The following is a 25,323-nucleotide window of genomic DNA, read 5'->3' as shown; positions in this document are numbered from 1 at the left end:
CTTTATAGAGACTGAGTATCCCTCAAATGCTTAGGACCAGGAGTGTTTCAGATTTCAGATTTTGGAATATTTGCATTATGCTTGTCTAGTTGAGCATCCCAAATTCCAGAGTCAAAATCTGAAATGTTCAGTGCACATTGCCTTTGAGCATCATGTCAGTGCTCAAAAAGTCTTGGATTTTAGAGCATTTTGGATTCTCAGATTAGGGTGCTCAGCTTCTATTAACTGTTTTCATGTTCTTTTTCTGCTGATTCCATTATATCTGTCTTTTATGAGTCTGTTTCTAAAACTGATTTTTCTTCTGGTTGCAAGTATATTTTTCTGCTTCTTCACATGATTAGTAGGTTTTGATTGGATGCTGGACATTGTGAATAATTATGTTGAATCTGGATCTTGTCTTCCTTTAAAGAATGACATATAGATATTCTTCAACTTACAGTGAGATTACATCATTGTGAGTTGAAAATATTGTAACATAAATAGAAATATCATAATGTATCACCCCCCCCCCCCCCCCGTTAACTCAAGGACCGTACTGAACGTGTATTGCTTTTGCACTGTCATAAAGTTGAAAATGCATTAAGTCAAACCATTGTATATTGAGGAACATCTGTATTTGTTTTGGTAAGCAGTTAATGTAGTTTTTTCAATCAATTTGATCATTTTGAGAATGTTTTTAAGCTTTATTAGGGCAGATCTAGAGTTGGCCCTAAACACTAATGCCTGGTTGATCTATGAGATCTCTGTACTGTGGCTGAGTGGAGCTGAGCGTCCTCTAGTTCTGTGTAAGTGCTGGGGATGGTTCAGCTCACACCTTTTCAGTAGTAATTGAAATACATAATGCAGTCTCAGGCCATACCACCCTGAATGTGCCGGATCTCGTCTGAAATATTATAATGCGTAACCCTCTCTAAGTCAAGGGAGTTGTGCCCAAGTCTGCTCAGGCTTATGGAGTTTCACCCTGCAGAGGCATAGCTCAGTATCCAGTCAGTCTGGACTTCTGGAGCTTTTCCTCTCCATAGCACCCCAGTCTTTTCAGACTTCACTTCTAAAATTTCAGCCATTTAAGCCTCACTAAACTTCAGTTTCTCTTCAACTCAGTGAGACCTCCACGTTCTGTGTAGGGCTTCCCCAAGCTGTGCCGGAGTCCAGGAATGACCGCTAGTGACCTAGGGCTTACTTCTGTTTTCCTGCTCTCGGGAATCAAAGTCCTAGGCTGCCCATTATCCAGTGTCTGGAAACAGTAATACCATATATTTTTTCTCTGATTTTCTAGTTGTTTATAGCAAAAGGGCAAGTCTAGTAGTACCAGTTACTCTCTCATGGGTGGAAATTGAGTCTCAAAGCCTTTTTTCTGTCTTTGTATGCAGTCCCCTTTGTACGTGACTGCACAAAGAAAATTAAGTGTGTAAAACTTAGATAATTGTCTGATAATCACAAAACTAGGGAAAGGATCAAAAAGAACATCTATGAAATATTCTGGGATGGTGGTTAAAATGCACATTCCCAGGCCATACACAAATAAGAAGCTAGAGCCAAGGCCCAGGAATCTGCATGAATTTAAGTAAGCTCCCAGATGAATATTTGACAACCCTGTAGGGACTGAGGATCGGAGAGGGCAGGAGTCCTGTGAAAAAGTACTTCTGCCTCCTCTCATTCCTGGCGGTAGCAGGGGTGGGGAGGCGGTAGAGATGAAAGAGTCGTCACTAGAGGTCAGAAAATCACTCCACACTCTTTAAGATTTAGTAAGACCATACTCTCATCATTCTCCAGCCTTTTTCTTTACTTTCTAGTATCTCTTCTTGACAGATCTTCTCCTTAGCACTACCCACTAACTTCCTTTTAGCAGCCAGACCTCTCCACCCACTAATAATTCCCAATGACTATATTAAATAGGAGAGCTTGCATTTCTGTTCTCAGGGTCTGTTTTCCAAGATAGGTACCTAGGATGTCTTCTCCTAGAGCTAAACTGTCAGCGGATGTCTTCTCCCAGAGCTAAACTGTCAGCTCACATATTGGTGGCTGCTGGCCACACTTGCGATCTGCCTGTCCTCACAGACTACTACTTCAGCCATTGGCTACGTAGGAGCAGTAAGGTGACCATTCAAGAGGATGTACCCAAGGACTGAAGGAGGCAGAGTGTCTGGCAGACATTAGCAAAGTGGGTAAGTGGTTCGGGAGCAGTGCTCATGGAAATGGTAATGCCAGAGCAATGATTCTAGACCCTTCGGTTTGAACTGGCAGGAGGGAGTGTGTTAATGAAGGCAGGTTATTTGCAGTGCGGGGATTAGTCTCAAAGGTGTACAGAAGTGAATATAGGGCAAGTTGTTTCCTGCAGGACGTCCTTTGTGGACAGATTCAGTCCCCAGTTGCTCACGTATTGTGCTTGTTCAGAGCACCAAGAGACTTGTGATTTAAGTAAGAAAGCATTAAACTCAGAAAAAAGGTTTTTAGAGTTCTTTGGCAGAAACTTCTAAATGGAAACACAAGAAAATGAATTCATAATCTATAGAAAGTTTACTGGACTCATATTCTTTTCCAGGCTTTTCTCCACCCTGCCTTGAACCTATTCCCAGCTCCCTTGAAAGGACTTCTGAATTTCTGCTTTCTGTACATTTTTCATCATGGAAATGCTGCATTTCAAGGAGAAACTGCTAAATGTTATGCAGAATCCCCTGAGCACTAAAGTTTAGCATGTTATAAATACATGGAATTAGAAGGTTGTACTGGCTGCCATCATGGCATCATCGCTTTAGGATCAAATTGTCGCACCTTTAAGGAACTCTGGGACATCTTGTCCAGTCCTGTCCTTTGTCATGTTAAGAAAATGAAGCTTAGAGATGATTATATGAAATAACAGGGCTCAAAGGGAGAAACTCTGGTCCTCTGACTTCCAGGACGCTCTGCTCTCATGCCCCAGTGTCCACCAATGTCACTGTCATCATCATTTACTACCAGTTTCCATGTGCAAGCTACATTTTTTCTCATATACTTCTCAGATCACTAGGAAAGTTTTGAAAAAAAGAACTTTAGTAAAGCCTGATTTGTATACAATAAATGATATCCTTATTAAAGTGTATAATTTAGGTTTTGACAGATGTGTATACCTGTGAAACCCCTGCCACAAAGTAGAAGATTCCCATCCCCCAAAAGTTCCTCCATGTCCCTTCCAGCCCTTTCTTTCTTTCTCTCCCTTGGCCTTAGGCAACTACTGATGTGTTGTTCATACTATACTTGCAGTTTCCAGAATTGTATATAAATGGAAGCATAAGTATTTACTGTTTTGCACTTAGCTTTTTTTCACTCAGAGTAATGACTTTGAGATTCATCTGGGCTGTTGCATATATCATTAACCTGTTTATTTTCATTGCTCAGTAGTATTCCATTGTATGGACGTACCATGGTATGTTCAGTTGTTGATAGACATTTAGATTGTTTATTATTCCCATTTTATTTATTATTTATTTAAAAAGTTTTAAGAGATGGGGGTCTCTCTGTGTTGCCCATGTTGGCCTCAAACTCTTGGGCTCAAGTGATCCTCCCACCTCAGTCTCCCAAAGTGCTGGACTATAGGCATGTGCCACTGTGCCCAGCTCCCGATTTTAAAGCAGACTAAGGCAAAGAAAGGTAATCTTACCTTTACCTAAGGTCACACAACTAATAAATGGCAGCATCAGGGTTTAAATACGAATCTTGACCTCAGAGCCCTCATTCTTAGCCTCTGGGCTATAGCGAATAGTACAAATCTCAAATACACTGACGTCTCCTTCCACAGGTAGGTTGCATTAATGTCAGCTCCTGGATTTATAATATAGAGTACCTAAAATGATTGTTGGGCTGCTTAATAAAATTTCATTAAGGTTGGAAAGAAGAAAAATACCTATTTTCAAGAATACCTCTAGTATTTTTTTCCTCCTTCATAAACTTGGTATGTGAAATTTGCAGTTTGGCCTTAATTTTGGCACTGGAGGTTTGAAGCATAAAATCTTTTCTTGACAGAGAGTGCTCCTGGTTTTACCTTCCAGGAGGGATGCCTTTTCTCCAACATAAATCTGTTTTCCATGCAGTTATGCTTGAGTCCTTTAATGGAAAATCAGTTCATATGTTACACTTCACACTTGACTTAGTCCATTTCACTGTGTATGAATGTTTAGAATCCATTATGCAGTAGGAATCATATGTTACATACAACTAGTTTCTAGAATTATCTTTGCTCAGAGAATTACTTGGTTGACTAGTGAAGGCTGCTCCTTTGAACTTAGAATATCCAGTGGGTGGGGAAACTCTGCAGTGATTTCTCTGAATCATCCATGGATGCCAATTCAGCAAAGACATTAAACGGATCTTTGGGTACCTGTAAGGAAACCTAGAGGTTCCTTAATAAAATCACATCCAGGCTGTTTGAGGTGGTCTGTGCAAGAAGCACTATCACTTGGGAAGGAGCTGATCACTTTCTTACGCTTGTAGGGATACGTGATTGGTGACCATTTCCAAAGGACAAGGTGTGAATGTAGGGAATAGAAATGAGGATCTAAGATCAGGGCCTCTTTCCAGCAGACAGTCTCCTTCTTCCACCAACCTTGGAGATTAGATTTGATTGAGGAAAGCCAGCGGCTTTTCATCCATCACCTCCTGTGGCCTGTATTGCTCTAGATGCTAGAGTTAGTGATGAATGAGACAGTCCTTGCTCTTCAGGAGCTTCTGATCCAGTGAAGAAATGCCCTTCCTTCTCTTCCTTTTGGTCTTTCATAGGCAACTTTCAGAAGATGTGTCTTTTTCTATATATATTTCTCAGCATTTCACCTCCCTTGCTTCACCCTTGGTGTGTGTTCTTTCCTCGGGAAGATGCATGCTGTCTTCCAGGGCTCTGATGCATAGGGTTAGAAGAGAAGCATTTTCTCCATCCATTGATGCTTCAGGCTTTCTAGAAAAGAGAAAAGAAAAATGGCAGAGAAGCCGGGCGCAGTGTCACGCCTGTAATCTCAGTACTTTGGGAGGCTAAGGTGGGTGGATCACCTGGTCAGGAGTTCGAGATCAGCCTGGCCAACATGGCAAAATCTCATCTCTACTAAAATAAAAAAAAATAAAAAAAATTAGTTGTGTGTGGTGGTACATGCCTGTAATCTCAGCTACTCAGGAGGCTGAGGCATTCTTTCCCAAGGAAAGAATAAGCAACGCACACCAAAGATGAAGCAAGGGAGGCGAAATGCTGAGAAATTACATAGAGACACGTCTCCTCAACTTGAAGCCAGGAGGCAGAGGTTGCAATGAGCCAAGGTTGTACTACTGCACTCACCACTGCCCTCCAGCCTGGGAGATAGAGTGAGACTCTGTCGCCAAAAAAAAAAAAAAAAAGAGAAAAGGAGCTTTGAAGATTAGGTGTGTTTTCAGAATGAGAAAAAGAGAGTGAGTGACATCAGAGGTAACTTAACCAGAATGTACTATGTGGGGACTATTTACAAGACCACAACCAGGCTACCATCTCAGACTCTTCTAGAAGCCAGGCAGATAATGTAAACCTGTGAAACAGGAAAGTGTAAGACAATAAAGAAAGGTAGGGCCTGTGGTGAACCCAGAGAGGAGATGGCTAGCATAACTTAAAAGTTTTTGAATTCATGTTTTTAAAAATGACAGAAATATATATATATATATATATATATATATATATATATATATATATATATATGTGTGTGTGTGTGTGTGTGTGTGTGTATATATATAAACATATATGTTTGTGTGTGTGTGTGTATATATATATTTTGGAATAGAAGTCTCGCTTTGTCGCCTAGGCTGGAATGCAGTGGTGCGATCTTGGCTTACTGCAACCTCTGCCTCTTGGGTTCAAGCAACTCTCCAGCGTCAGCCTCCTGAGTAGCTGGGATTACAGGTCCCCGCCACCTCACCCAGCTAATTCCTGTACTTGCATTAGAGATGGGGTTTCACATATTGGCCAGGCTGGTCTCGAACTCCTGACCTTGTGAACTGCCTACCTCGGCCTCCCAAAGTGCTGGGATTACTCAGGCATGAGCCACTGCGCCTGGCCCCATGACAGAAATAATATATATATATTTTGAGCTGGAGTTTTGCCCTTGTTGCTCAGACTGGGGCGCAATGGTGCAATCTTTGCTCACCACAAACTCTGCCTCCCAGGTTCAAGCGATTCTCCTGCCTCAGCCTCCCAAGTAGCTGTGATTACAAGCATGCGCCACCTCTCCTGGCTAATTTTGTATTTTTAGTAGAGATGGGGTTTCTCCATGTTGGTTAGGCTGGTCTCGAACAGAAATAATTTTTTTTTTTTTTTTTTTTTTTTGAGACAGAGTTTCGCTCTTGTTACCCAGGCTGGAGTGCAATGGCGCGATCTTGGCTCACCGCAACCTCCGCCTCCTGGGTTCAAGCAATTCTCCTGCCTCAGCCTCCTGAGTAGCTGGGATTACAGGCACGTGCCACCATGCCCAGCTAATTTTTTTGTATCTTTAGTAGAGACGGGGTTTCACCATGTTGACCAGGATGGTCTCGATCTCTTGACCGCGTGATCCACCCGCGTCAGCCTCCCAAAGTGCTGGGATTACAGGCTTGAGCCACCGCGCCCGGCTCGAACAGAAATAATTTTTAAAAACACTTTATAAACAGAACAAAATGTATCTGCAAGTTGGATTAGATCTTTAGGAGCTGATTTGCAAATCCTTCACCAGACCTTGTGGGGCACTGCTCTAACAGAGCACAGAACTTTGCTGGGGGACAAGGCATAAAAAGTAAAAGGCCCTGCAAAAGTTCCATAGCTAAGACAACAGTTGAGTGGATGGCAAAGGCAGCAAATAGTCAATCCTGTGTTAGTGGTTTACATTATTAATGGGCATGAGTTCAGAAGAGGAACTGATTCCTGAGGGCTGAGAATACCAGGAGAAAGGAAGACTGTGTGCTGGATCCTGAGGGATGGATAAGAGTTGGCTGGCTAGAGAAGAATGCGAAAGGCCTTTCAAGGAAAGATGCCTGGCATGAGAAGAGACTCCACATGGAGAATGAATAAGGAATTCATGGTAACCGGAAGAGAAGCTGATTCTGCAGAGAAAGGTCTTGACTCTGGTCCTTTCCCAACTGCAGATACTCATCCTTCCCACATAAACTGCCTTTGATTAAGTTATGAAGAATGCTCCTCACCTAATTTGCTGATTCTAGGTAGAATCACCTACAGCTATAGCTGACACAATGCTTCAGGGAAGTTGGGACTCATGATCCTGGAGAATAGCTGGAGAATGATGGACAGCCAGAGCCCCAAATGACCTCATGGCCCCCAAATTGGGATGACCATCCGTCAGTGGCATAATCATCTCTTCTTGCTCTTGGAGTCAAGTTTCCAGCTTGCCCGAAGGCCTTTAGACGTCTTCTGTCCTGGAAAGTTGTATGGTGTTAGAGAAGGAACATCAGATGTGGAGTAGGTTTAAACTCAGTCTCTACAGGTGACTTTGGGCAAGTCATTAGTTTATCTGTTTGTTCATTTACAAGCCCTTCTTGAATATTGCTGAGTGTGATTGTGATGCATGGGGCTGAGCATGGGGACGTGACGATGATCCCAGCATTCCTTGTCTTTACCTCATTCAGTTTACGGTCTAGTTGGGAAAACAGGGCTTAAGCAAATAGTTACACAGCATTAATATAAAAAGGGACAAACTGTGACTGAGCCCCTGAAGGATGAGAGCACGGGGTGCTGTGAGCGAAGTACCTGGGACTGGGTCATTTATAAAGAAAAGAGGTTTAATTGGCTCATGGTTCTGCAGGCTGTATGGGAAGCACAGCAGCATCTGCTTCTGGGGTGGCCTCAGGAAGCTTCCACTCAAGGCAGAAGGCAAAGGGGGAGCAAGAGAGAGAGGGAGGGGAAGGTGCCACACACTTTTAAACAACCAGAACTCACTCACATCTCGAGGACAGCACCAAGGGACTGGAGACCTGATTTGGACTGGAGGATGAGGGAAGGCTACTCTGGAGAAGTGACTTTTAAACTCCAACTTGAGGGAAGAGTAGAGTTGTCTGAAAAGGTGGGTATGAAGTCAGGGGCTGGGGAGGAGACTCCTGGAGTGGAGAGGAGACAGCAAGTGCAAAGCTCTGTCCCCCTCTAACCCTCCCCAGGCCTTCTTCGTCTCTCTCAGCTCCACAACTCCATTCTCAGGAAGTCAGCTGGACAGAAGGTGAGGCTGAAGATGGACATTGAGAGGCATACAGACAGAAGCAAAGAAATGATCTTTTTAAAAAGATGAAGAATGTTCAGGTGGAATAATCTCTGAATATGCAATTAGATATGGACTCAACTTTCAAAAGTTGATCTCAGAGCTAAATTCAAGTTACAGAAGAACTTGTGAGCTCCAAAATATATCTTTAAAAAGTGGAAAGTCTCTGAAAACAGGAGCCTAAAAAGGACTCAGTCTTTCTTGTGTTTAACTGTTGCCTTTTAGCAGAGCCAAGACCGAGTGGCATTGTAGCTCCCTCCTCCTGGCAGCTGCCAGCTCTCGGGCACGCAGGCATGCCTCACCTCCACTGGAGAGGGCTGTGCTCCTTTGCATCCTGAGGTCCAGTTTTGACAGAATTGAATACCTCAACACCTTAGGAATAATAAATCCTTCTGGCCAACCAAAAAGTGTTTAATTCCTAAAGGACAAGTTGGGTTGAGCCACTTCTAGCCAGGGGCTATTGAGAACTTAATTCTGCGAGTGTAGCAATCTGGTTGATCTGAAACAATTTTCTATCCAAGTCAACAGGGAAAACAGGTAAAAGTGGCTGAACACAGCCAAGCAATGAAGCTGGAAGAGATGTGAGATGCTTGGCTGTCAATGGAATTAGAAAAATGCTGTCTGTAGAGGACTGTCTCTCCCTCTCCCTGCTCATCTGTCTCCAGGATTTCTAACTCTCTTTTGGACTGTGTCTAGTTTTCTGCTTAATTCTTTCACCATATCCTTCATCCCTTCTTCTTCAAACAGCAGAGTCAGTCTGAGCCTAAACAGCTTTGCCATAGACAGAAAGTAGAAAGAACTCTTTAAAACGGATCAATGGAAACCCTGATGGCTCAACTACACTCTTATGTAGTAAGAACATTTCATTCTGTTGCCATTTCTTGCTTGGGCTTAATATAGCACATGAGACTTCATAGGTGGTTCCTAAACCTAGTTCCTTGGCCTTCCTAATTTTTAAAAAACGATTGTAACTACTTGATATCATTTGGATATATGTCCCCACCCAAGTCTCACATTGAATTGTAATCCCCAGTATTGGAGGTGGGGCCTGGTGGGAGGTGGCTGGAGTCTGGGGCTGGATTTCTCATGAATGGCTTCACACCGTCCCCTTGGCACTGTCCTCGTGATAGTGAGTGAGTTCAGGTTGTTTGTGTGGTGCCTCCCCCTTGCTCTCTCTCTTGCTCCTGCTTTCTCCATTCACTTTCCGCTCTCCCTTCACTTTCTGCCATGATTGGAAGCTTCCTGAGGCCCCGCAGAAACAGAGGTCACTCTGTTTCCTATACAGCCTGCAGAACCATGAGCCAATTAAACCTCTTTTCTTTACAAAGTACCCAGCTTCAAGGATTTTTTATAGCAGCGCAAGAATGGCCTAACACACTACTTCTGATGTTTTATCAAATAACACTCCTTAAAATCAATTGGTTTTTCTAAGTTCAAAGTTACTAGGACTGGACATTAGGGTCTTTCTTAGCCTCCCCAACCTTTCCTAACACATGCACACGTACGAACTCCACATCTATAGTGGGAACGAGGGCCGGGATAGGGTGGATGGGTGCTTACTGGTCCAAGGACTAAGTTGCTCTTTCTTTTGTCTCACTGCTTTTTTAAACGTTGGTCTATTTACAGGATATTGGGTAAGAAATTTGAAAAAGAAGTCATTCTGGTAGGAAATGATACTGGTAATTGATGTTTGTGCTTACCATGAGCCAGCCGTCACGCTAACTGCTCTACCTAACGGCTCTGTCTTCCATGCTTCAGTTAATTCTCACAGTTCTGAGGAGACACTGTGATTATCACCATCTTACAGAGGAGGAAATGAAAGCCTTATGAGGTTAAATAACTCACTGAGGTCACATGGCTGATAAGCAGTGATGTGCTTTCTACGTATGGGGAAAGGTCCTGATTGGTAGTGTTTGCCAAGTCTGTGGTGTAAATACTTCCACCATGATTGATTTCAAGCTCCCAGTATGACATCACTGATTCCGGAAGTGGGAAGAGATGGGCAGCAGCACTGTCACGTGTGTTTACTTCCTCTATACAGATACACAATAGACATACATAGCCTCAAGAGCACAGATAATAGGAAAATGGAGTACATTTCAGAAAGTGGTGGTGAGTTCTGAGTACTTATTAGCTTTCTTTTTTCTTTTGTTTTTCTCTTTTTGGGGGTGGAGTCTTGCTCTGTTGCCCAGGCTGGAGTGCAGTGGTGCGATCTTGGCTCACTGCAACCTCCATCTCCTGGGTTCAGGCAATTCTCCCGCCCCAGCCTCCTGAGTAGCTGGGACTGCAGGTGCCTGCCATCATGTCCAGCTAATTTTTGTATTTTTAGTAGAGGTTTCACCATGTTGGCTGGGCTGGTCTTGAACTCCTGACCTCATGATCCACCTGCCTCGGCCTCTGAAAGTGCTGGGATTATAGGCGTGAGCCACCGCACTGGCCCTTTCTTTGTAATATAATTTACTTAATTATAAGAATGTATAATTTCACCTTAAATGGTGTTTCTTGACAACCTGCCGGCAAAATTCCTAAGAATTTAGCAAGTGGCTCTTTGGGGCCAGTGGGAGCTAGGAGTAGGTGGCGCTGGGACTCAGACGTGGTCTTTGTGACTCCTAACCCCTCTGCTCACAGCCTTACTTAGGGAAGAGGCTTGTCTCCACCCGTTTTCCAGAAGCCTGTTGCACATCTGCTCCCCATCCCGGTTCTCAGCTTTACTACTTGGCCATGTCCTTGGTTCTGATGCTCCTCTTATTGTCAAGTCTTGTCTACAGCAGGGCCTGGGCTGGATAGAGACAAGCCCAAGAGACCAGGTCTTTAAAGCTCTCATGACGTGAAGCAGAAGGTTCAGGTTTGACCATTCCTCTCTTTTTTCCATCAAATCCATGGTGATTGCTTTTACGTGATGAATTCAAGAGTGCCTGGGCTAAATCCTCCAGAGAGGAGAACCTATTTTAGGGCGAGGAGTTTCACTGGGCTTGTACAGATTGCATTGTGAGTATTGGAGAGTTTGGGAGTTTGCTGAGATCTGAAATGCCACAATGTGCTACCTGGGCCATGAGTCTTGACCAGACATCCTGTTGCATTGGCAGGGCAAGGCCAGAGTCCCTAATTGTGTCCTGAAATGTCTGGGTTACACTAGATGTCCCAAACATACCATCACAAACGTCTCTGCTCAAAACATGGTTGACAGTAATAACCTTCCTGGGCTTCCATTTTCCTTGTTACGGGAGCAGCTTGCTTGCATGTCCACATCTAAAGAAGTAGAATGTGAAGGATGAAAATGAAAGTCTTGCAATGGGCATGCATGCACGTTTAAATGAAGCAGGCAGTGTTAACCTTCCTCCAGGAACACAGACAGAAAGCTCTGTCAGCATTCTGTCATGCTGTAGTCTGTTTGGAGGACTGTGATTAATAACAAATTATCCAGCATTGAGCACTGACGAAAGTAAAAGAGAGTTAAATCTCCCCGAAATCATTATAGAGATCAGAGTTTATATGCTGTAACTCCTTGGATTCTGTCCCCGTTTAATACAGAAGACAAGATCAGGCTAGGACAAAGCCAATCCCATTTCGTTTTGTGAGACTGTCCCAGATGTGACTGTGCGCAATGCTTCAGCTTTCAGGAAGAGGCATGAGCACTTCTCCACCTCCACGCAGTTGTCACAGGAGCAGGTTGAATGAGGATGTGAACAGGGGAGAGGCCTTAGATTGATGAGGATCACTACCCAGGGAGATCTTAGACTGCTTTGATTTTTATCCGACCAGAAAGAAAGAGAGGCTTAGTATTCTAGGATGGCTGTTTCCAATGATGGGGACTCTATAAAGAAAAGGCACCATGTTCTCTGCAATGAAGAAAGATGGGTGGAGTTGTAGAGTGCTCCAAATAGTCTTTGTAACCCAGAACACAGCAGGCTGTGGCCTGGATGACTGGTGACGTCTGTGTTCTCCTAAATAAAAGGCTGTGGTTCATGTCTCAGTTTGAAGGCTGGCAGCCAGCTGTCCCCTAGGTGAGACGGGAAGGGACAAGCATGTTTGTGCCTCTGAGGTTGGACTTAGGACTTCACTTAGTCCTTGGTTGGAGAAGTCTTTTCCTTCTGACACATCACACATGGGGATAAGTTTCTGAAGGAGGACCTGAGGCAACAAAACCTACACAGGGCAGAAATCTGGGGAAGAGGCGATAGGGAGTCCTCTGACCCTAGCAAGAGGCAAGCTTCATGGCCAAATGACGCAGCTTCCTTCCACGCTGCACGTTCTCCCAGCCTTCTGAACGTTCAGAGATGTCCAATGTGTGTGCGCACTTGTCTGTATACACACACAGGAGGACACGAATGTGATTCCTGAGTCCGTAAGTGTGGTTGACGGACTAGGTTTACCTAAAAGACCCTTTAAGAGAAAGCTCTTGAAAGATGATTACAGAATTGAGACACCATCATTTAAAAGTGCTCGAGGCGAACTCCTTTGAAAATTGCAGCAGCGGAGGGACAGAGAAAGAGCCCCGCCGCCCTTGATTGTTGCGCTGCTCCCTCAGGACCCGTTCTCCCCCTCCCCCCGGTTTCTCATCTGATAAGAGAGCGAGCAGCAGTAAGACTCCTCATCTGTCTTATGAAAATTCGATTCCGAGTGGCTGTGATCAAAACCAGCTGGCTGTCACCAGCAGTGGCCTTGTGCAGAGGGAGCCGCTCAGAAGCGTTCTGTATGTGGGGGTGTCACGGGTGGCACCAATCAAAGGAGCATTTTTTTAATAAATATATATAAGGAAAAATACAAAACCTAAGGATTTAGAATAAAAGCAGTGTAGTTTGTCTTGTTTTTCTCAGTGTAACATGAAGAGGATGAAATGGAATCAGATATGCCCGCTTTCTAATGTTCTTCCACGGGCGGCTCTGAGAAGGTGCTGTCTGTCACATTAATACCGGATCACCCGTCTTGGGCCTTACTGAAGAGAGTGGAGAGTTCCTCAGCTTCCATTCCTTCCAGCCACTTTATTTCTTCGTCACGTTTAAAGCCCTTTACCCCTCCTTGTTCTTAATACATCTCCACAGAGAAAAGCTGGGACCCCCACGAGGCTCTGGGAGAGCCACTGCAGGATGTTGTCCTCTGCTCCCTTCAATTGAAAGTAACCAGCAGAGTGACGCTCCCTAAGGGTCACCCAGGCAGGTGACACCGGGGTCCTCTTCAGAATGGGGTCACTTGAGACTGCTGGGCCGAATGGGCCCTTCCCTGTGGAGAGTCCTGTCTGGGCCGGGCCTGTCTCTCAGGAACCGACCTTTGAATGGCCCGCAAAGCTGAGTCCTGGCCGCCGCTTCCTTGTGTTGCCAATAGTGATTCCTGCATAACCTTCAGCAGACCTGGGTGGGACGACAGGAACATTGCTGTCTTGGGGGTGACACTCATGGGTATTTCAGAAACATGCTAACCTCCCTCTGTGGGTAACATGATGAGGTCCAGCATTCACATCCCATAGTGTCTCCGGAGCCAGGTCGACAAACCCCCTTCTCTGCAGAAGATCCAGCCAGATCCCAGGTGTGCTGAGGCATGGCTGACCTCAGAAACCCAACTCAGTCCAAACCTCCCTCCCCATTGTCAGCTAAGAGAGCTGCCACAGCTTGGGGGAGCTGTGAGGAGCAATCAACTATTTTGATCTTCATCCTCTTAAGGTCTGTGATCTTTTTTCCCTGGCAACATCAGGAGAGATTCACTTTGGAGGAGCACAGAGGCATTTCAACATATGGGCACCCCAAACCGGCACTGCAGAACAGGGCCTCCTCTCCCTGTCCCCCCATCGCACGCCTCCTCAGGGACCTGCTCGTGCCTGGCTCCTGACCACGTACCCCACCATGTCTGCAGGGCCACATGCATGTGGTGTGCGGTCAGTCCTGTTCCACAGCTTTTGCAGCATGGCTCCTTAGCCACTGTCGCAATGTTCAGCCTCTTTTCTCCTACCTGCCAGTAATGAGTACAGCCCTGGACCCGGCTCTAATCAGGTGAAATCACAAGGGACACGTCTTCATACAGCAGACCTGCCAGAGACCTGAGATGTGTTTGTGCGCCTTGTCCCCTGATTCGAGGAGTGCAGCGGACCGCTCGGGAGCTCCTCTGAGACTGCCTCTTTCCCTTGTTCCTTCGGGTGTTTGAAGCCTGTTGCCTCTTGCTTTCCCTTTTCTTTTCCCTTTTAAAAAATTCTCCATTTTTTCACTTAGAAAAAAAAATTATTTATACGATTGAGATCCACTAATTAAAGCCATTTTCTGGTATTTGGTTACTGGAGCGTTTGATGTCTCTCTGACAAGACCATGAAATGCATGGAGTGTCCACAGGGACAGAATTTGCTGAACACGGCTCTTTGTAAATGAGGGGACATAGTGTCGCAGCAGCTCATGAATATGAAACGCCCATGATGCCACCTCAGTGGACTTGGGAACACAGATGAATCCTGTCATGTGCTAAATGAGACCAATTTCTTTCACTTAACTTCATCTTCAATCAGACCTTCTTCCATTTGCCTGTTTAAAATTCCCCATACGTGATGCTGAAGGTAACGGCATTCAGTAAAACAAAGTTTTGCAGCTGCAGAGAAAAATTATAATGATCTCTGGTTTTAAGTTGCCATCTCCGGAAAACATGGACATTGTTTCCTTCCACCTGAGAGCTCTGAATGTCTGTTGACTTTGGGCACAGAATTAGGGTCTGGACTGCTCTTATTGGGGTGTCCTTAAGCAGCATGACCAGATCCCTTTCATGTGGCTGGGTTGTTGACTTGGCTATGTATGGCAGATGTGAGCCCTAAGCAGCCTGTGAGTGCTCTCCAGTGGCCAGGACACTGAGTGGGAAAGAAGTTTGGGAAGAGCTTGTGTGTAACCAAATAGGGCGTTTGCCTTTGGAAGCACGTGGAATTCTCTACCCCTCCTTGTCATCAGTGACAATGATGTGAGAGGGCTGGTGTCATCAGTAAGCCCCCTGAGGAAGCTGGAAAGCTAAGCCAACCATTTGTATCATTTGCTTAGATGTCAAGGTGAGCAAGTGCTGGAGTACAGAAGAGACCTGATGTAGTTCTGTAGAAGTCCTTCTGAACACGACCAGGGAATCCCATTCAGAAATCCCCAACCAAGAAAATTAGCCAAGAGTGGAACCTAAGGGCTTACAGAGAGAAAGAAGCACCCTGCCTGAAACATCTCTGCCTGGGTGGGACCCAGGGGCCAGACTGGGGTGCCTCCTTTGTTTTCTTCTTCCTGCCAGAGTTAGATTTATACTGCTGGTGACGAGCTGGGTAGTGCTTGGGGTATACTCATTGCAAGCTGAGTCCAATCTAAGAAGTCACTTTCTGTTCCAGCAGTACCCAAACAGGCAAACAACAGCTGGATCTGAACACATGCTATCACAAAACGCGTCACAGAGATTTGGGGCTGGCTTCATTGGAAGAGGCAGGTAGGCTTTTGACTGTCAGGCCATGGGAGCTAAAAAGGATCCTTCTGGGACTTCGCTAGGTAATTAGCATTTTAGTGTGCACATGTGATGATGATATCCATAATGCTTGTATTTCAGGGCAAATGGCAGTTGCCCTCACATCTAACAGCTCACATCTTTGAAATCAGTTGTAATGGATCTATTGGTGTTCCATACGTTTCTTTGTATTTAGGCAGCACCCATTCATTTCTGTGGTATCATCTGCTGAGTGATTTATTGGGTAGGTGTGTTGGGTGTCAGCAGACTAGCGTTCTGGTATCAAAAGGCGTTTCCCATTTGGTGATCTCTCTTTTTGAAACAGGTTTGCACTGCTGTTGCTGTGAGTTAATAAGCCTCTGTTGGGTGCTTCCAGAATGTGGAGGTTGGTGAAGAGCAGTGTGACCCAACCTCAGGTTTGAAAGCCACTTGGGCCATATGGACCAAATTTGAATGACTCGTCCTCTGAAACTTGGTCTCCACGCATCCATTGTTCCTTGGGTATGCATAAGCCTTTCTCAGTGGGCCTTGCAGCTCTGAAGGAAGCCAAAGCCTGTTCTATGAAGTTATCAATGCCAGGAAGTGTCCAAGGATTACTCTTGGTTGTTCTTGTGAAATGAGTCCTACTCAGGCAGCTTTAGGACTCAACAGCAATTCTAGTTGGAATAATGTAGAGAAGGTTGGCGTGGCTTTTCCGTGTGTGTCACTTCCTGCTCTGAGGGGTGTCTGGTGGACTGCAGCTCTTTTTTCCTAATTTTTCCAGTCCTTGGAACGCACAGGTGCCTGGGGTGTGGCCTTTGCTCTCAGCTAGTTCACCATCCAGCGGGCAGACGTGGAGCGAATTTCACGTACTCTACCTCCTGCAAGGTAGTGAGGGCTACCCTGTGGCCACGAATAAAGTATTATGGAAGGATAAAGTAGGAAGCTTTTATTTCTGCTTGTTAGGTTCAGAAGTGCGCCACTAAGGAGGGGACATGCATTTTCTATCCCGCTTAGTCCCTCTGGGTTTTCCCCCGTCATGCTTTGGAAGGGGTCTGGCATAGCGCAGCCACAGTGCTCTGCCTTCCGTTTCTCCAGTGTGGCCAGTGACTTCTCACCACGGAGCACCTTCGCACATGTTGTCTCCTGCCTGGCCTAATCCTGCTCCTCCTTCAGCTTCAGAAATACCTTCCTCCTTTAACTGCTCAATCCTAACCCTACTAACTCTAATCCCACATGCCCAAATTAAATCCTCTTTGGACTGGATTAAATGCATCGTGGAGCAGTGTTCAGTAGAATATGAGAAGGTCATTTAAAAGAAAAAATACATGTATGTAAAAATACATGTGAGGAAAGATACAAGCAAGGTACAGAACAGTGTCTGTGTAGTGTGATCCCATTTGCGAACACTTTTGAAGGACATACCTGCTGTGTTATTCACGAATTCTTTTCAAAAGTAAATAAATGTGAAAAAGTCGTTAACAGTGATTACCTATAGGGAGATGACTGGGTCTCACAGAAGGAAGGGACATTTTCATTCTAAGCCTTTCTATGGCACTTGAATTTATTACGACCTATAATGTTACTTTTGTTGTAGAAAAATAATCAGGTTTCCCTGTTACTTTCCGTCATGAGGTCCAATTGGTTTCTTTCTCTGTGTGTATTTTAATTTGTAAGCAGTACCTTTCTTTGTGTTCATTAGCCTCTACCAGACTGGGGCCCCATGAAGACAGGGACCATGTTTATTTTATTTGCTGCTGTTACTGGCATGGTACCTTTCACATAGTGGGTGCTCCATCAGTATCCTTGAATGGATGAATGAATGAATCTATGAATGAATGAATGAATGAATGAGCAAGCAGACAAATGGAGTTTCCCCACAGCGTGGCTGACCAGGTACCACGTGGGGCAGCGACAGGTTGAACAGCTATGCAATAGCTAACACTGAGCCAGGGAGCAGTGCACAAGGCAACAAGGAGTCTTCTGTTTAAGAAGAACCGCATGGCCGTATGAGGGTGGCACTGCCTTCTGGGGAACTGAGACAAAAACTGGGGACCAGCTCCCATGGTGCCGGGGGTGTCACAGCCTCACCTTCTCCTCGGGCTGTTCAAGGTGCCTGGCTGCCTCCTCCTCCTTGGGGCTGGTTGAATAAGATAGGGTTGGTGGAGATGGAGTCTTTGGGACTCTGGTGTGGCACACGTGTTTCATTCTGCTCCGTTTGGCCTTGTAGGGAAGTAGCAAGTCGGGGTTTACAGTAAGGGAGAGGACTGAGCGGATTTATAGTTACTGGAATCAAGAGAAAGACCCCAGAAGAGAGGACATTAAGTTTCAGAGGACACCGAGTGAAAGATGTCTTGACCACAGGCAGTTGTCTCACCCCTTCACTGTAGGAGGAGGTGTCTTTGAACGCGTTTCACTTTTGAGAAGAAAGCCCGTGTGGGGTGTGGCAGAGCTCAGGCATTGCCGCCACATTGAAGTGGGAAGTCTGGCTCGGTCCCTTATGCATAGTTTCACCCCATGCAAGCTGCTGAATCTTGCTTAGCCTCAGTGTTCTCTTCTGAAAAATGACCATCACTGGGCAGCTGAAAATGAAGGTGGAGCCATATAGCTCCTCTACATGCATAATATTATAATATCGGTTAAGTCCGTAAGAAGAGTTACTGAATATTCTATGCTGATCACAGTGCTAGTATTTTATAGAGATCATTGCATTTAATACTTACAGCAACTGAACGGGTGGGCGTGAGTCCGACCTTCGTTTTATTGATGAAGAAATTGAGACAGAGAGAGAAAAAGTCACACAACTAGTAGGTGGTGGAGCCTGGATTTGGAGCAGACCCTCCTGCCTCCAGAGCCTGCCTCTTAACCATGGAGCAAGACTCCACCAACACAGCATGCGTCTGACCTCCCCACGGCCGTGCACGTTCTTCTCCGTATCAGCAACATGGAAGAAAAATTTTTGAAAATGGTGGTTGCTTTTCAACAGTACCAGCATGACTCCTTTCTTCCTCGTATTGTCTCAGTTAAAATCATGTGCTTCACATGGCAAACTCGACAACCCAAAGCAGGCCCCGTCGCCCGTCCACCTTTGCGAGTCAAGTCACTGCCTCTTACTGGACGCAGGCCAGGTCACTCCTCATAGATAATGTTGGGAAGAAGCTGGTTTCTTAAGTCTGTTTTCATTTTTCTGTGTTCGTTCATGGTATATGTGAGAGTGGGGGGAGCAGGGAGGAGGGAAGGCGATAAAGAGAATGTAAAATTCTCCCGAACATATTTGCTCATGAGCACTTGCAGAAACCGTAAAACCGTGAAGTTCTTTGAAGTTTGCCCAAAACCTGCTCCGTAGACACCTGTTCTTCCGGGGGCCAGAGTTGGATGGCCTGCCTCTGCTGCGATGGCTCAAGCTGTCACTGCACAAGAGTGTTCCAGCTTGCCTTGGCCTGGCTGTCATCGCTGGCTCTGTCCCACTCAGGCGGTTCACCGGGTTCTGCTGGGCACCAGGCTTCCAATTAGACAGAAATCCCACTGTGTGGCCAGCCCCACCAGCGCCGTTCTGAGCGGCCCCTTTCCAAGGCCTGAGCTGACCTCTGATCTGTCACAGATGGGCCAGCCCCACACTCTTTGTGCACATTTGGAGGAGGGGGTTGGGGATGAAGAGGGAAGCCCGTGGAGAGAGAGAGTGGACATCAGGCAGAAGTGCAATTCCTCAGAGCCCCGAGACGCTGGGCAGAGTTGACAGGACCCAAATGCTAAAGTTGTGGAGGGAGAGGGGAGTTCGGGAAGACCCTGTCCTGAGCCCCAAACTCAGCACGGGGCATTTTCTTACCACCTTCTGAATAATTCATCTCAGGCTGGACTCTGCATCGGAGAGAGCCAGGCGCACTCCAAAACTGTCACACTGCCGATGGCACAGCCAGCTTCCTCCCAGCCCTCCGCAGGGCCTGCGCAGCCTTACCAGCCTTGGGAACGACACTCTGGGCAGCCTGCACAATGGACTGTATTAATCACGCAGAGCAGGAGGGAAAAAGAAAGCTATGTTTCTATTAGCATGAGAAATAGAATCTTAGAGCATTTAGTCTCCAGTTCTCCAGCAGGACAGAGAGAGGGAATCTAAGCTCTGAACGGCTCCTTTCTAGGTGTAAGACTTGCTGAATGTGGTTCAGTATTTGGGGGGTGGTGGATGTCTCTTCTTTATTTTCCCTATCAGCAACTCCTCTTTATTTTTATCCCCTTTCGCTCTTTTTTTTTTTTTTTTTTTTTTTTTGAGACGGAGTTTCGCTCTTGTTACCCAGGCTGGAGTGCAATGGCGCGATCTCGGCTCACTGCAACCTCCGCCTCCTGGGTTCAGGCAATTCTCCTGCCTCAGCCTCCTGAGTAGCTGGGATTACAGGCACGCCCCACCATGCCCAGCTGATTTTTTGTATTTTTAGTAGAGACGGGGTTTCACCATGTTGACCAGGTTGGTCTCGATCTCTCGACCTTGTGATCCACCCGCCTCGGCCTCCCAAAGTGCTGGGATTACAGGCTTGAGCCACCGCGCCTGGCCTCGCTCTTTTTATCCCGTATTTTCTCTGCCCGTCTCTTTCTGTTGAATTTTCTCTGTCTCTGTCTCTCCCTTCCATGCTCCCCTTTTCCAGGTACAACATCTGCGCCTCCACAGTAGGAAGTCGTAATAGAGACACCAGGCTCGGAACTGACATTTCCATCCTCTGGCGTCGCTTGACTAGAGTGATTGAAAAGTCTAAATCATGAATTGCCTGAAAAGGGCAAGGGTCTTCTTCTCAACTGTTCTTGAAACGATTTTAAAACTAAGATTGAAGTCAACCCATGAAAGCAGAAATGAAAGATGTCTTCGCTTGTCTCTCTGTGGGATTTTTTCTTCTTTCTGTGTTTACAGTTGGCTTAGGAATTCCAGGACTGTCTCACCCCACCAGGCCTTTTTCTTGTACCATCTCTCTCTTCTCCCTCACCCCTGACTGTTTAAAACAAAATCTCTCAACCAATCCGTGATACTCACTTGGAGGAGGAAAGGTTTCTTTAGGGTGTTAGGTTGACCCATGAGAACATGGACAGTTTTTGGTCACTTAAGCAAGTTGCCACAGTTAAGGGATGGACTGGTTTCCCAGTTTCTCTATTTGCATAATTTTGTTGAACTGGTGAAAGAAATGGCCTCATGTTTCTTCATACGTTGTCTGGAGAGTTCAGAGATGGAAAATCTTGAGACAGCAAGAAAAGCGCGATTATAGAATCAGCATCACTGATGATATTAGACCTAGTGAATGGAGACCCAGATCCCAAGGAGTCAGGTTGTGTCATTAAGTGGAAGATGCCCTTCAGATGCAGGCTGAGGGCCATGACGATTACACTCCAGGGCTAATGCACTTCTGCTTTGTGACACTACACACTCTCAGTTCCTCTGTCCCTGACCACGCCAGGCTCACTTGTCCGTTCCTCTTTTTTCCTCTCTTCTAACAAGACCTTCCTCACGTGCTGTCTGGGAGTCTCATTTCTTTACATTTCTCCTTGGAGACCCACTGCAATGGCTCCTGACCTGTTGCATGCATCAGAATCACCAGGGAACTCCTGGGAAAAAATCCAGATGCCTGAGCCCAACCCAGGAGGTTCTACCTCAGCAGGATCTGGGGTGAGGCTGGGATTCAGACATTGTTGAAACTCCATCTTTGAGCCTACCCCTAGTTAGATTCCTGCCCCAGCCCACAGTCTCATGGCTGGTGTGTTGAAGAGGAGTAAGAAGTGGAGAAGCAGGCACAGTCGCTTTGAGTTCTGCGGACAGGGCTGCCTCTGCCTCTCCTTGCAGATATTCCTATCATTCCGGACCTGGAGGAAGTACAAGAGGAAGACTTTGTTTTGCAGGTCGCAGCCCCTCCCAGGTAGGTTAAATCGGATATGATTAGGGAGGCAGAGAACACGTGAATTAATGTACTCCAAATATTACCTACAGTGGCCCTTTGCCACCCCCCAGTATAAATCCAGATCTTTCTGGTGTTGGGCTCCATCCAGGGTTCCCGTTTTGTTAAGACATGTCACTCCCATTCTGGTCATCCCCAGCTGTGTACCAGGCTCTGGGGATGGTGGCCCGGCAGCACTCCTGGAACAGGTCCTGCTTGGGGTTCCCTCCTCTTGCTCTCTCTTTCCTTCAGCATCCAGGTAAAGCGGGTGATGACCTACCGAGACCTAGACAATGACCTCATGAAGTACAAAGCCATTCAGACGTTGGTGAGTGGAAAGGCTTCTGCACAGAGAGGCAGGCTCCAAGCAACAGCCATAGAGATTTCTCAGTTCCTCCGAAGCTATACAGCATCTCCAGCAGTCCCAGAGGCTGGCTGCCCAGGACCCATACCTCTGCTCGAGGTTTTATCCTCAGTTATCCCACAGCAAGCCTGGACCCAACATATTCCAGTGTTTCTCAGTGCCAGGCTCCCACCTGCCTCCATGGCTGCCCACGTGGCACCTGATGGCACCCACTCCCCTCTGTCCCTGTGGGTATGCTACTGTCACGCTCTGCCCTCCCAGTATGGTCCTTTGCCCCAAAGCCCACCCAGCATGTAGGAAGCATAGCCTTCCCTCATTTTCCAGTGGCCAGGGGGTTCATTCATGATTTTACTGTCTTTGAAGGCATGCCTGCAGGTCTCAGTTGGGGAAGTTCTGATACACAAATACTGATTGTGATTTTGCAAGAAATAGTTGCCTGAAAGCCCTCAAGGCGCTTAGCCTGACATCTTTTGTTTGTATTTGCAGGATGGGGAGATTGACCTGAAACTCCTCACCAAAGTGCTTGCGCCAGAGCACGAAGTCCGGGAGGTACAGTGGCGGCACCAGATCCCCAGCCTCTCCGTTTTGGCATTCCTATAACCAGTGCCTCCCAGGCTGACCCGTGCCTCCTCGAGGCCTGGATGGGTGGGGGAAGTTAGCTACAGTTGAGGGAAAAGGCCTTTCTTTGTCTTACCCAGTGGTACCCTTCTTGGCAGGATGATGTTGGCTGGGACTGGGACCATCTGTTCACTGAGGTGTCCTCAGAGGTCCTCACTGAGTGGGACCCACTGCAAACAGAGAAGGAGGACCCTGCGGGGCAACCCAGGCACACCTGAGCCCATCACCCACTCCCTAGACATGAAAAAATGCAATGAGCTTAAAGCTAAAGAAGCTTGCAAGGAGCTCCAAATTTTTACATAGAGTATTTTGTAATAAAAATATTTATATTCAGTCAACCACATTGGACAATTCAATTGCAATAAATTGCTTTATCCTGTGCCATCTCCTCCCTTTCTTTCCAGTCTCTTCTTGGAAAAGTTTATGGCAAGTGAAGGAGAACAGTTTTTAAGCCAGCTGATAGGAACTCGAAACTCCGCCGAGGAGCATGCGGGAGAGTTCGCTTCAGGAGGAGGAGGAGTGGGCACTCCTACTGGAAGCTGTCCACTTCTCGGGAGGTTTCCAACAGTTGCCTGCTAGGGCTCTGGGGTGGGGCCTCCCCTCCTGCGGTGCTCTGGGCCCTCTGTTTGTGACCTTAGTGATGCTGCACTGCCACCTGCATCCCAGGCTTCCAGGCAGCAAGGCGGGAGGGATAAGGAGACCCATTCTCCATTTTCACCAGGGTTTGGTGGCTGTTCGGACAGCATTCTCCTTTCTCCCCTCTTCCTGCAACCCGTGCCTTGAGCTCCAAAAGCTGCTACAGGTTCCCAGAGCCTTGTTGCCGAATCTCATGGAAGGGGCCAGCCAGCAGCCTTGGGAATGCCATGGAATCCGTCTCTTACAGAGCCTGGGCCTCCCTCCTCATCCTTTCAGATACGTGGCTGCCTTCTCCACGGCTGCAAGTATTGTAACCACCTGGTTCCAAGATGTGCTGAGATCCGGAGCAGAGTCCCACCCTTCTCCTAAACTGAGCTGTCTTTTGGTTTTTGTTTCTCTCTTTCCCTCCCTGAGGCTCTCTCAGCTGAGGACAGAGCCCTTTCCCTGCCTGCTTCTCTTGGATGAGGCTTTGGGTTAGGCCCAGGCGGCTTTGGGTTAGGCTGGCAGCAGCTAACTCAGGCCCACTCCTCGGCCGTGGGGAGCGCTGAGTGCTTCTCTTACCCTGCCTGGAAAGCCCTTCATTAACATTCAGGAAAACAAAGAGGCTCAACACATCAAAAACCCACTGGGGGGTTATTTTTGTGCAACTATGGTGCCCTTCCCCGGCGAGCCACATGGCTCCAGAACAGGCAGAGCAAATGCTTGTCTGTTAATTATAAACTCGGGGATTTAGTGGCTTTAGGGTCCCGTTTCCTCCTTTTCCAGAGTCACACTTTTAGCCCAGGCAGCCCCTCTTTGGAAGAATTCCCATGGCCGCAGAAAAGTTTCCGTCCAGGCTAGTTTTGCTTGAATCTACATGATTCTGAAACCCAAAGGAGAAAGGCTGCGTTTCTGTTCCCTTAATTACTGGCAAATCCACTGCCTCAGGACTCTGATAACCTTGGAGGTCTTCAGCCAGCCTGAGCAAGTGGCTAGGGTGTGACTTCCCTTCTCCCTTTATTTTACGACAACAGCAGCAAGAAGATCTAACACGGAGCTCTCACTACATGCCAGGTGCTGGCCTCCACACATAGAATTAGCAAGTTTCAGCCTCACAGCCTCCCAGAGAAGCAGAGGCTGTGGTTATCCCATTTTACAGATGAGGAAACTGAGGCTCAGAGAGGTTAAGGGATCGCCCAAGATTATCCAACTGAGTGGCAGAGCTGGAATTCCAAGTTCTGATGCCACAGTGCTTTATCACCTGTGTTTCTGTTACCCACTGCTGCCTTCTGCTTGGGAAAGTAATCTAGTTTATAGCAGACAGAATTGCAGGTTCTTTGGGAGAAAGAAGTCCACTGCCACCCCCCCCCCACTCTTGTCTGCGGAGTGACCACAGAGCAGAGGGCTTCTGTCAATCCCCTGGTGTGAAGCCTGGCAACATGGGTGAGCTCAAGAGTCTTGGCCCCACGGCAGTGGACCTGGGTAGGAGCAGCTCTGCACTGAGTGAACTAAGCTCAGACAAATTAGGTCCAGGCCACATGTGACTGAGTCTCCTTTCACTCGTCCTGTGCCCTGGCCATGTCCTTTCTGGGCTTCCTTTACCCAGAATTTGTACATCATGTCATCAGCGTGCCAGAGGAATGAGATGTTCCAGAATCTACGGCCACCCGGTTCTCATCTCACATGGAAAATACCTTCATGAGGTTATGTCCAGTGGTGTCATGTACTTGATTTCAGAGAACCTTTCAGGAAGATGGCCCAAGAGGGCATAACAGCAAGCATAATCAGCTAAGCATCCACAGGTAGCACCGATACAGTTTTGTGCAGGCGTGGAGGGGCATGAAGTAAAGAATCTTGCTGTTGCCATTTCTGTGAGTACATGGCTTGTTAACCAGTCCCTTACCGGTTTCTCTTAGACTGGCTCAAGTCACCTCTGAGCAGGCTTGGGTAGCCCAGCTGCTCTCTGACAAAGTCTCCCCTGGTGTCTTTGGCACTGGGTGGTCACTGCAGAAATGCTGCTCATAGGCTGTGCTGTGATGGGGAAGTTCATTACTTCATGAAATAATTGATTGACACTGCCCTCATGCCAGGCTCTGGTCCAGGCAGTCCAGATGCAGAATTAGACAGGTGAAACTCCCTTTCCTTGTAGAGCTTACATTCTGGAAGGGGAGATGGA

General features: G+C 46.7%; 1 protein-coding gene across 1 annotated transcript in view; it reads left to right on the top strand.

The window, feature by feature from the left end:
- IFT43 (intraflagellar transport 43) overlaps positions 1–23,070 on the top strand; it is a 100,811-nt gene extending 77,741 nt beyond the window's left edge. Inside the window, exons 6-9 of the mRNA XM_003924571.4 lie at positions 21,460–21,532; positions 21,803–21,878; positions 22,401–22,463; positions 22,631–23,070. Coding sequence (XP_003924620.1) covers positions 21,460–21,532; positions 21,803–21,878; positions 22,401–22,463; positions 22,631–22,750 — 332 coding nt within the window. The 3' untranslated portion in view covers positions 22,751–23,070. The remainder of the gene's footprint in view (positions 1–21,459; positions 21,533–21,802; positions 21,879–22,400; positions 22,464–22,630) is intronic.
- The last annotated feature ends 2,253 nt before the right edge of the window (positions 23,071–25,323 follow it).

The sequence above is a fragment of the Saimiri boliviensis genome, chromosome 2 (genome assembly GCF_048565385.1).
Source record: "Saimiri boliviensis isolate mSaiBol1 chromosome 2, mSaiBol1.pri, whole genome shotgun sequence".
In the NCBI taxonomy this organism is placed as follows: Eukaryota; Metazoa; Chordata; class Mammalia; order Primates; family Cebidae; genus Saimiri; species Saimiri boliviensis.
The sequence above is the reverse complement of the archived record's forward strand: the minus strand, read 5'-3'. Positions and strand labels throughout refer to the sequence as shown.